The sequence below is a fragment of the Lontra canadensis genome, unplaced genomic scaffold (genome assembly GCF_010015895.1).
Source record: "Lontra canadensis isolate GAN:19392208 unplaced genomic scaffold, GSC_riverotter_1.0 scaffold6, whole genome shotgun sequence".
Lineage (NCBI taxonomy): Eukaryota > Metazoa > Chordata > Mammalia > Carnivora > Mustelidae > Lontra > Lontra canadensis.
This window is the reverse complement of record NW_022631000.1, coordinates 9,817,963-9,830,530: the sequence shown is the minus strand read 5'-3', so window position 1 is coordinate 9,830,530 and position 12,568 is coordinate 9,817,963. Positions and strand designations below refer to the sequence as shown.

At 40.8% G+C, this 12,568-nt stretch overlaps 1 protein-coding gene across 1 annotated transcript in view; it reads left to right on the top strand.

The window, feature by feature from the left end:
- MORC1 (MORC family CW-type zinc finger 1) overlaps window positions 1-12,568 on the top strand; it is a 175,511-nt gene that overhangs the window by 7,683 nt on the left and 155,260 nt on the right. The window contains exons 4-6 of the mRNA XM_032852629.1: window positions 6,325-6,393; window positions 10,080-10,170; window positions 10,840-10,948. Of these exons, the coding sequence (XP_032708520.1) occupies window positions 6,325-6,393; window positions 10,080-10,170; window positions 10,840-10,948 (269 nt within the window). The remainder of the gene's footprint in view (window positions 1-6,324; window positions 6,394-10,079; window positions 10,171-10,839; window positions 10,949-12,568) is intronic.

The following is a 12,568-nucleotide window of genomic DNA, read 5'->3' as shown; positions in this document are numbered from 1 at the left end:
TGGCTGCTTCTGGTTCATGAGGCAGAGAGACATGGACATCTCGAGACATTTGAGAAAACATAATAAATGAACGCTCTTCTTCCCTTTCTACGATTCAGGTTCTGAAAAGTTTGAGAAGGTCAAGAGGGTCAGTCTTTATTATTCATTAAAAAATGCTAGTCAGTCTTTATTATTCAAAAGTGGAGGTTAGCGTGAGAAATCCAGCGGATTTGCTGGTTATACCCCAGAATCAGATACTTGCCCAACCTGTGGAGTCAGGCTTCCCTTCAACACCGGTCTGCCTGGAGTGAGCAGAGCAGAGCTCATGCACTCTGCAGGCAGCTCACTCCCAGGAGGGAACATGAGAGCTGGAGAGATCTGAACTGAGCCTCCCTAGATGATTCTTCCCTAGGTTACCAGTCAGATGAGTGAGAAGTGAGTCAAGGGACAGAGAAGGGCTCCTCTACTAATATTAATGTCACTCCATTTCACATGGAAGGAAATACCAGTAGTGGTGAAAAAGTGGTCTTCCCTTATATATCCCCTTAGATAGTATAAGATAGAATAAGTGTTTCTTGCCCAGGAGAGGCTCAAAGTATGGTAGGAACACAGAGAAAGAATACCTCATAATAAAGAGCTAGGGCCTAACATATAGATGTAGTTTTTGTCAAGTAGTCTTTGAAAAAAAAAAAAAAAAAGGATATCCCTGTCTGAGAAATTATTGTGCGAAAGAGAATGAAAGTAGATCATTTTAGAGATTCATTTATTCAATAACAGTTTATTGAGTGTCTGTCATGAATGAACCAGGTGCTAGGGATAGAGCACAGAGCCACATGTGTGACTAAATACGTGTCGTCAGGAATGTGTGTTCTCATGAGGGGGAGAGAGACAGTGAGGAAGTGAACAAATGATACACCAAGCAATGAAAAGTGCTAAAAGGAAAAAGAAAGTGGGTGAAGAGAACAAAGAGCAATCGGCAGGGTGTACTATTTTTCATGATGTGAACAGGGAGAGTTTCTCTAAGGTGGTGTCCGGTCAAAGACCTGAATGAGGTGAGGGAGCGAACTGTGTAGGTATTTGGAGAAAAAGCAGTCAGAGAACAATGAGTAGGCCAGGTTGATAAAGCTAATTGTTAGAGCTAAAGAGATGAGCACCTTCAATGCCATGCTAAGGTTTCTTTCTATAGACGGTGACTGCTGAAGAATTTTGAGCAATATCATTTGGCAAATTAGAAATGTGCCCTTTTTGAAGAAAGTTACTCCAGCCATAGCATGCAGGGTGATCCTTAGAAGTGTGAATGATGGGTTAGCAGGGGTGTGGGGCTATGGAAATGACCTATGGAAGATTTCATGAGAATTGGAACTAAGGAAGTGGTCCTAGAAATGGAGAAGGAGAAAAGATTTAAGCTGCATTTCATTAACAGCACACACACACACATAGTTTTGAAGATATTATTTATTTATGTAAGAGAGAGCACGTGAGAGAGTGAGCATGAGGTCGGGGGAAGGAAGGGGCGGAGGGAGAGGGGGAAGCAGGCTCCCCACTGAGCAGGGAGCCTGATTTGGGTTTGATCCCAGGACTCTGGGATCATGACCTGAGGTGAAGGCAGAAGCTTGACTGACTGAGCCACCCAGGTGCCCCCAGAGCTCACATATTATTGATGAGGGGTTGAAGGGTTGAGAAGAATGATCCAGAATCACAAAGCACAACAAATGTCATTGGAGTTCACATGTTATGTTTTTTTGGGTTTGTAGCAGAACACCATCAGGGCATGGCTGTACTCATTTCCCCAATTTTCTCTAGCAATTGTCGCCCATGCACGCGCACACACACACACACACACACACATACAGTCTTTGCCATTTGACTTCAGAATGGCACTTCTTTATAGGTTATGTGTTTTGTGAAAAACTGAACTTATGGTTTTTGGTTTTAAATTACCTATTCATAAAAAAAGTACCTATTCATGTTATAAAATTTTTTATTGCTGCAAATCACAATATGGCTATCAACTTAGCAAATCAATTTTTCTTAAAGTAATAAGCCAGGGTCAGGGCTTATACAGCAATAGATAGAATTGATATGGGGATAAATAATTAATCTAAGCATTGAGCCAGTCTTCAGATTATTTACTGAAGCCCCTGAATTACTTTTCAATCTTTTTTTTTTAAGATTTTATTTATTTATTTGACAGATCACAAGTAGTCAGAGAGGCAGGCAGAGAGAGAGATGAGGAAGCAGGCTCCCCGCTGAGCAGAGAGCCCGATGTGGGGCTTGATCCCAGGACCCTGGGATCATGACCTGAGTCCAAGGAAGAGGCTTAACCCACTGAGCCACCCAGGTGCCCCTACTTTTTAATCTTAAATTTTCTTCAGGTAACTTGAGGGAGGACCATAAAGTTCAAACTAAACATGTTTGGCCATTGTTGTTTATCTGTTCATATGTATTGGTTCTAGTAAATGTGGATTTGCAGTTAAAAATTTTTTTATGTGCTTAGCAAGTGGCAGGCACTAGGTTAAGTGTTAAGCATGCAGTGCCTGCTCTTAAGAAAGACCCCATCCTAGCGTGGGGGTCTGTAGAAAATACGCTGTATATCTTCACTTTCATGAGTGGAGGGCCCTTAGCTTTCACCATATCTCTGAGGCTACTGTGTTTTAAAATGTAAGAGCCAACAGTTTGAAAGATAAAGAGATACATAAGAAAGTGGGGAACACAAACTACAAAGAAAATGTTCATTGTAGGCTCCTGATGACGTGTGGGAATGAGCAGTTGTCCTAGAAGGAACCTTACTGGATCTAAAGACCTATAGGGGAAATAGGCTTCCACCTCGTGAATCAGGGGCAGAAAAGGAAAAGGGGGAGCATATGCAGGGGCTTGAATTTGGAGAGAACATAAAACACCAATGGAGTTGCAAAAATGTTTGCGATGCTCAAGGTTAGTTAAGGAGAATATTTGCATGGAAGGGGAAGTTTGAAGTATGGGTGTGGGGAGGGAATGACAAGTGGTGAGCTTGGAGAGTGTAATTGTTAGGGTTCTACAGAGAAACAGAACCTGTACGAGATAGCTACATGGACAGACAGGTAGACAGATAGATGGACAGATCTGATCTGCCTCCCTCCACTGTAGATATATATGTGTGTTGCTATATTGATATATATATCTGTATCTGTCTACATCTATAGCTATTGATAGAGTGTTTGGGGAGGGTGAGAAGGAGAGATTTTAAGGAATTGACTCACAGGATTGTGGGGTGGGGGCCAGCACACCTGAAGTCTGTGGGGCAGCTGGCAGGTTGGAAATCCAGCTAAGAGTTTATGTTGTATTCTCAAGTTCTTCATCTTCAGGGTAGGCCAGCAGCCTAGAAACTCAAGCGCAATTTCTTTGTTGCAGTCTTGATGCAGAAAATTGCTTCTTTGAAGAACTTCAGTTTTTGCCTTTAAGGCCTTCAACTGATTGGATGAGGCTCACCCATATTATGGAAGTTATTTGCTTTATTAAAGTCAACTGATTGTAAATGTTAATTATATCCACAAATGTTTTCAGAGCAATATCTAGACTAAAGTTTGACCAAAGAGCTGGGTACCAGAGCTTAACCAAGTTGACACATAAAATTAATTGTGAAATGCATACTGGTCTGCACTCTGCTTTTAGCAGGAACAAGGAGTGAGGCAGCTGTTGCTGTAATTCAGAAGACAGATGATGACTTTCTGAGCTAGGGCAGTGTCGTGGTGATGGAGAATGTGCTCAAACTTGAAAGGCATTAAGGGGGTGGAATTGAGAAGACATGGCAGTCCTGAGGTTTTGACTTGGGGAGCTGAAGCCTAATGGCAGAGTGGTGGACATTTATTGAACAGGAAACATTAGAAGGGGAAGTTAAGTCTGATGAGGGAGAAGGTGCTGGGGTTTGTTTTAGACATGCGTATTTGACAGATAATGGAAATTTATCTAGAATTCTTAGCTTTAAGGAATTGAAATAAACATGACCAAGCTTCAGTGTGGATAGTAGGGGAATATTACATTCCAAGGCTATGATTGTTTGTAGTTCCTCTCTTGGGTTTATAGAAAAAGTAAGCACTGTATATGTATCTTGGGAATTTTGAGTCTTTCCCACCTTGTTGCCAAAGAAATTCCCTTCTTTCTGCAAGTTCCTTACATGGGGACTTTATCCCAAGAGCTGCAAAATCTGTACAGAGCCACCTAAGGCTTGGATCAGGTGGTTCCTAGTGCTGATATGCAGTAAGATAATTGGGGGAGATGTTTATTCCTGAGCCTCACCCGAGACCAGTTAATTCATAGTATCTCCGTGTGATTAAAATGTTCAGCCACAGTTGAGAACCACCTCACTGGCAAAGAACTCCACAAGAGTTGGTTTCCCTTTGTTAAATAATGGGGTTTGCTCTGAGCAAAGTGGGGAGGAATATTCTGATAGGTGAGTTGAGGTAAGCACTCCAGAGGACCAGGCAGAGAGAAGAACTGGGAAAACGAATTGGTAGGGAAGATCCAAAGTGCTTATAGACAGGAAGGGAAATATTGGGGGTGGTAGGGAATTAGAAGTGGGCATGTGACCATAAAATTATGAATCCAAGTGATCCGAAGGGGCACGTGCGCCCGAATGTTTATAGCAGCAATGTCTACAATAGCCAAACTATGGAAAGAACCTAGATGTCCATCAACAGATGAATGGATAAAGAAGAAGTGGTATATATACACAATGGAATACTATGCAGCCATCAAAAGAAATGAAATCTTGCCATTTGTGACGATGTGGATGGAACTAGAGGGTATCATGCTTAGCGAAATAAGTCAATCGGAGAAAGACAATTATCATATGATCTCCCTGATATGAGGGAGAGGAGATGCAACATGGGGGGTTAAGGGGGTAGGAGAAGAGTAAATGAAGCAAGATGGGATTGGGAGGGAGATAAACCATAAGTGACTCTTAATCTCACAAAACAAACTGAGGGTTGCTGGGGGGAGGGGGGTTGGGAGAGGGGGGGTGGGGTTATGGACATTGGGAAGGTATGTGCTATGGTGAGTGCTGTGAAGTGTGTAAACCTGGTGATTCACAGACCTGTACCCCTGGGGGAAAAAAAATATATGTTTATAAAAAATAAAATTAAAAAAAAATTATGAAGCCAGAAAGCTTAGGTATATGTTTTATATATTTATTTACAGATTATCTTAACACTATTTGACTTTTAAAATGTTGATCAGGGGTGACCGTTGAACATAGAATCGACTTAACAAATGTGCTACAACTGAATCATAGGTATAGAGTTAGTCGCTGCCTGAGGTTGGTGTGGGGGGATGGGCACGGAAGAAGGCAGAAGGGAGAGACTGTAGAGTGACCTGAGGAAATGTCTGAGGTGATGGGTATGTTCACTACCTTGATTGTGATGATGATTTTGTAAGTATGTACATATGCCACAGTTCATCCCACTGTACGCTTTACACATAGGCAGTTTTTTGGTGTGTAGGCTATTTCTCAAGCTATTATCCAAAAAAAAAAAAAAGAGAGAGAGAATGAGAGAGAGAGAGAGAGAGAAAGAGAGATGTGGTAGAAGTCATATATCCAAGTGTTGAAATTACTCTCAGAGCCAGATTGGCCAGATCACAAACTGAGCATTAAAATTAGTCTCATTAGTTTTGTTTTTTGTTTTTTTAAACAAGAGATGACTATCTGTTATCTTGATGATATCTCTTGACCACCATAATTGATTCCAAATAACCTGACCATTTAAAAAAATCAAATGCTGTTTCAAGAGGCAAATATTTACTGCCACTAAAAGCACACAGAAATGACTCTTATGGGAATTAACTACCAACAGGAGAGCCTGAGGAATTAAAGAAGAACAGCATGGATTGGCTTTAGAATGAGTGCTTTGGTGGAAGGGCACAAAGGTGGATCAGTGGGTAGAGGGATCCTGGGGTCACATCACCATCTCCCTTTATTCCCACCCCCAGGGTGGAAAACACCTGAAGTTTAAAGGCCAGGCGGATTCCAGAGCAGGGCAAGCCCCACTGTACACATAATTTATTAATGTTTAGATGTTTCATGATAATTTAAATAATTTTTATAATTTAATAATTTATATAAATTTATATAATAATTTATATAAATTTATAATTTAAATGATTTCTTGGTGCAGGACTGTCTTCCCCCTGCAGTGTCCTGTGAAACTGTAGCCTGGACACCTTTCTGAGTGTCATCTTTGTGCCCTCACTCTGTTACTCCGTGGCTGTCTTTGAGGGGGACAGATAATTATGTAAGCAGCATGACTTTCTGATGAACAAATTAAGGCCCATATTTATCAGTAATAACGAATTAACTGCTTTCTCTTACAGTGGATAATGAAAAACTGCAGGGTGGATTCATGTTGTGCTTCCTGGATGATGGATGTGGTATGAATCCTGGTAAGTTAATTATCTGGATACCTAACTGGCTGTTCGGGGAAACAGTCAGAAAACCCATCAAACAAATAAAAATAAATTGAGCTATCTATGCAAAAACAGGTATGGAGCTATTAAGGGAAAATAAACCCTAGACTTACCATATTGCTGAACTTTCTAGATTTAAATATTCCAGCTGACAGAGTAAATTAATTGTAATCATCTAAACCAAGACAAAAAGGGAGTGTAGATAAATACTGCAAGAAAGATGAAAAGCAGAAGGTGTGATTATGTGTGAGGAAAAACATCTGGGAATCAATGGAAAAGGCGGGGTAACTGGATGGATTTGGAAGTTGTTTGAGCCCACCCTTCAGGTATTGCTTGCAAGAGGCCTAAGGCAGTTTCCAGTGCCTTCAGACTGTTTTTAATTTTCTGCTTAACCTTGAGGAAGAGGTTACCTCTTCTTGTTTTTAGCGTAGATTTTTTTTCTCGGTATGTTCAAAGGTTTAGTAGCTTCAGTCAGCTGTTCTCACCATAATGAATACATCTACAATTCTTTGCATGATTTTTCTTTTTCTTTCTTTCTTTTTTTTGGGGAGGGTACCTTCAAGGCTAACCAAAACACAACACACAGTGGGGGCATGATACCAGTTTACTATGAAATTGAAATGTTATTTCTTCTGATAAGAGCTTTGAGTCATTTGGGATAACTTATCCCTGAATTCTTACTTAATACTTGTCTATGTCCCACAAGACAAGGTGGTTGACCGCTAGGTTAAAAAAAAAAAAAATCGTGAGGGGAGTTCGAGTAATAGGGAACAGTTCTGGTCTTTTCTACAGCAGTGGAAAGCATTCTTGTCACTTTTGGAAACTCAGAATACAAAGTAAAGCAGTTATCTTCTTGCTAGTCTCTGAAGTACTCTCTTGGTATGAATAGTCAGAAATTATTAGCAAGCTTAGAAAATGGCCAAATATCTTACTCAGGTCTCATTCTGACTTTGTTGGGATAATTTTGATTTCTCCAGGTGATTTTGACTCAAGGTATTGTTGGTTCCTTAGTGTTTAAAAGAAAGAAGAGAGTTTGTGAGAAAATCATGATGAAAAAAAGTTTTGTTTTTCACTTCTAGGCTGACCGTTAAGTTCATTTTCCTGAATATCTAAATAACAAAATGTATGATATATTCTAAGGCACTTCCTTAAATAAAAAGAAAATAGAAAAAGAAGCAACTCCTTTTATAATATGGCCATGAGCAAAATGATGAAAACACAGAAAAATGGCAAATGCTCATCTTCAGAAGGAACTCATACTTTAGTTGAAATATCCAGGACTATTTTTTTTTAAGATTTTATTTATTTGACAGAGAAAGAGATCACAAGTAGAGAGAGAGAGAGGAGGAAGCAGGCTCCCTGCCTAGCAGAGAGCCTGATGTGGGACTCGATCCCAGGACCCCGAGATCATGACCTGAGCCGAAGGCAGAGGCTTAACCCACTGAGCCACCCAGGCAGCCCAATATACAGGACTATTTTTAAAAGCCTGCTAGTGGTGAGAGAGCCATTCTTATTAATATCGATTGGAAATTGGGGCACCTGGGTGGCTCAGTTGGTTAAGCATCTGCCTTCTCAGCTCATGATCCCAGGAGCCGGGCATCTGGCTCCCTGTTCAGCAGGGAGTCTGCTTCTTCCTCTCCCTCTGACCCTATGCCCCCTCCCCACCTTGCCCAGCTTGTGTTCAAGCTCTCTCTCGAATAAGTAAATAAAATCTTTTAAAGAAAAACATTGATTGAAAATCAAGTAATAAGTTGGAAGGAAGAGTTTATCTGATGACTAAAGGTAGAACCTGTCTGTGGCCCAAACTGAGTTAAATCAACCTTGACCCAGAGGATGACTGAAGGAATTTTCACTCTTGGCTTCCAGTCTTCCCCATCATGGTCCATTCCTCACACAGCGATCCCAAGGGTATTTTCTTTTAATAAAAATGACCTCAGGGCACCAGGGTGGCTCAGTTGGTTAAGATTAAGCATCTGCCTTCTGCTCAGGTCATGATCCCAGGTTTCTGGGATTGAGCCCCGCATCAGGCTCCCTGCTTAGCAGAGAGCCTGCTTCTCTTTCTCCCTCTGCTGCTCCCCCTGCTTGTGTGCCCACTTGCTCACTCTCTCTGTCAAATAAATAAATAAGATCATTACAAAAAGATATCTATAATACAAATTATCACCTCATATCCTTCCCCTGCCTAAAACCCTTAGTGGTTTTTCATTACTTTGGGATATAATTTATACTCCCCAGTAATGCTTCCTGTTTCTCACATTATTTAGCCTTTGTCCACCTCTTTGACCATTTCTCATTGTGCTCACTCCCTTGCTTGTAACAACATTCCAGCCACACCTGCTGGCCTGTCATTTGTAGCTCATCTCAGATGTCACCTCATGAAAGAAGCCTTCCCTGATCATTCTCTCTGAGGGCCACACCTCTGTTAATTCTCCATCACATTACCCTGGTTTTATTTTCTTCACTAATGTTCTTAGAAATTATCTTGTTTGTTTCTAATCTGCTTTTCCTACCATGACATAAAGTTGTGGTGGGCAGGGGTAATGTCAGTGTTCTGTATCAGTTCCCAGAACTCCAGCCACCATATGTGGGAGTCTGGGAGGTATGCTTTGAAAACCCCAGAATATGGTCTCTGACAGCCTTGGATTGTTATCCTTACAGTCGCATTCATCAGCTGTTTCACCTTGGATGCATTATGTATACTTTGAACTTGAATTTCCTCATCCATAACATGCAGATCATCATCACAGTATCTATTCTGTATGTTTATTCTGTATGTTTATTATAAATGTTATATAGGCAATGCATGTAAAATATATGCTGTTTAGCATATACTAAACAGTAAAGGAAGCTAATATTGTTATTTTGGATACCCTCACTTAATACCCATCCCTTTATAAGAACATGTGATAAAATGTCCAGTTGGCTGCAGACAAGCAGAGTGTCTGCACATAGACTGAGACAGGTCTTTGGGACACTTTCAGAGCACATATTCAGATATGCCCATTGGGAGACCCGTTTCTATCCTTCCCTGTTTCTCTAGGAGCATTCTGGTTTCTGGAGGTATGTATATTTTGAAGTTCAGACAATTCTTCTCTAGAATTCCAGAATGCTCTGGAGAGATCTGGAGAATGACTCTGAGAGTCTGGAACAAGTGGCCCTTCATCCCCAGTGAGTGTCAGACCAGAAGCCGTTCTGCCCTGCTCAGTCTTCCATGGAGCTGGCTAAGGGCCAAATTCATGGAAAATGATTAGTGGTTTGGATAATTGTAACACTTAAAATTAATTGGCACTTATTAAGTATATTGTGTTCAGAGTTTCACAAACAAATGATCACATTTGATGTATTTGTCTTCATCAACAACTCTATAATATCAGTCTTAGTACTTTTTTAGAGATGAGGAAATCAAGACTCAGAATTTAAACTCTGTTTACCCAAGGTCGTGTGGCTAGGTCTGTCTGACCTCTTTCCATATATTACAGTTAAGATCCTGGTCAGAATGTGAAGCCTGTCTCTGGGCTCCACATTAAGCTGTACCTGGCCTGACCCAAGACGTATGGGTTTGTCCTAATGTCCTGAGATACGTGTGATATCCTGATAACTGGAGCTATGGCCAGTGTCAATGACTCTTAATTTCTAACCACCTAAATGTCTGTCAATTATAGAGGAAGCTTCAGAAATCATTTACTTTGGAACATCCAAGAAACGGTCATCAGCCTTGAAGTTTATTGGGCAATATGGTAATGGTCTCAAAAGGTGAGAGATTTTTTTTCCTTTAAAGCATGTATTATTGATACTAGGAACAATTTTAATTTAAAGGCAGTCTTACACAGAATGATCTAGGTTTGTAAAGCTTTAAAGATATATATAAACTGAAGGGTCCTATCTTGTTTTGGGATTGCTATACTGAAAACTGACTTGGATCTTTACAACATTTGTAAATTTATTTCTCAAATAGGGGATGAATCATCTCTCAGGTGTGGTAGCAGAAGCCCTGAACTTCAGAGCTTCCTCGAATCTCTGTGTTCTCTTGTTTCTCAGAGCGTGTGTTAGTTCAGGTGTAATATGTGTCCACAGCTTATTTTATTAGTCTGCTTCCATGGAAGGTGAGGACAAGAGTAAATTGTCACCCATTTGACTCCTGCTATGGGCACATGATTGTTCTTTTCTTGAGGCCTGGACAGCACCTTACTTCTAGCAGTCCTGTCTTAAGCAAGGGTGTAGAGCTGGATTGGTTTAAATCCATCTGCTCTACTTGGAGAAAAAAAAAAATCAAATTATTTTCACCCTTTTGGTGATGGGTCAGCAAAACAGGGGTGTTACTTCTGTGAAAGAACAATTCATTATAGTGCAGTTTTGTGCCCTCCTCTTTCTTCTTTTCATTGTTTAAGATGTAAACCAATATGTTCTTGATTTTTAATATAGTGGATCCATGAGGATTGGGAAAGACTTTATTCTTTTTACCAAGAAGGAAGAAACGATGACCTGCGTGTTTTTTTCTCAGACATTCTGTGAAAGAGAAGGTCTTACTGAGGTAAGAGTTGAGATTTTTCCTTTGGTTTCCATAGTAACAGTGTTTTTTCATTTACTATCTCAGGAGGTGAAGTCTACAATGGTTCTTTTCTGATTATGATTTAGAAATTTAGGAATGTATTTGGGAAATGGAGAGAAGGTGGCTGGACATTCTGAGCAGGTCATTAGAACCTGTCCTATTGACCAATCTTTTTTTCTTTTTTTTTTTTCTTAAGGAATCCATGGGCACTTACTTTTCCTGGGTAGTAGTTTTTAAAATAGATTTTATTTGTTAGAGAGTGCGAACGTGAGCACAGGGGCTGGGCAGAGGAAGAAGGGAAAGCAGGCTTCTTGCTGAGTAGGGAGCCTGATGCATGGCTCCATCCCAGGACCCTGAGATCATGACCTAAGCCAAATCCTATGCTTAACCAACTGAGCCACCCAGGTGCCCCCCTGTTGACCCTTCTTGAGTGGCTTATTAACTCCTAGGCAGTTTTCAGAATGTTATTTGCATTATCCATATACCCGAATCTCCCAGCATAAGAGGTTCCTTTGGCGCAGTGAGCTTTTTGGAGGGAGCCTGCAAAACATTTCCCCTATTTATGCCATAAATGGGTTATCATTTAAAAAATAACTCTTGGGGGCGCCTGGGTGGCTCAGTGGGTAAAAGCCTCTGACTTTGGCTCAGGTCATGATCCCAGAGTCCTGGGATTGAGCCCCACATCGGTCTCTCTGCTCAGCAGGGAACCTGCTTCCTCCTCTTTCTCTGCCTGATTCTCTGCCTACTTGTGATCTCTGTCTGTCAAATAAATAAATTAAAAAAATCTTTAAAAAAATAAATAAAAATAAATTTTGGGTTATAATACTTGGAATACAAAATCTAAAGAAAATGAGTGTAAAATGGCCTTAAAACTGAAACCCCGGTGACCATAATTTCAACTCCATCTGATGACCTAGCTATGCTTTATTAATTTGCAGTGTCTGAGCTTCACTATTCAGAATGTCAGTGTGATTCAATACAGCAAATGCAGGTTAAGAAACTACCCAGCACTTCTACCCTGTGGAAGGTAGAAAACCAGCAGGAGATCATCTGACCATCTAAGTGGTCACAAAATATAGGCAAAACACATGTGAATTGGACACATAACAAAATGAGGGTGTTTAAGAAGAATGGTGTTCAGCATACTCATGGATTTCTGCTGTTACAGAATTGTCAAAAGCAGTGATATGGATGGAGAGATTAGAGAGCCTTGATTGGTCCACGAGGGTTTTATGGAGTGAGTACCACTTGCTGCTGGAAAGGCTGGTATACGGAGAGAAGTGGCATGCGCAGCTCTCAGACCTGGACAGGAGTATGGGGGTGGAAGGATGGTGGAACTCTGAGGTTGTTCCTAGGGATGCAGCATGCCCACGGTCCGCAGTGGGGTCGGGTCAGAGAGGCAACATTTTGTAGGCAATAGGGAGTAGCTGAGTGGGAGATTGATAGAAGGAAAAGCAATGGTTTAAGAATTGATGTTGCCATTTATGTATGTAAAGGCATGGAAAATTGGGCCAAAGCTGAGGTTATAGCTCTCCTAAAATGGGCCATTTCCCCATTAAAAAAAAAAAAAGGCAAAAAAATTAAAACCAGCAACCCCTTCCC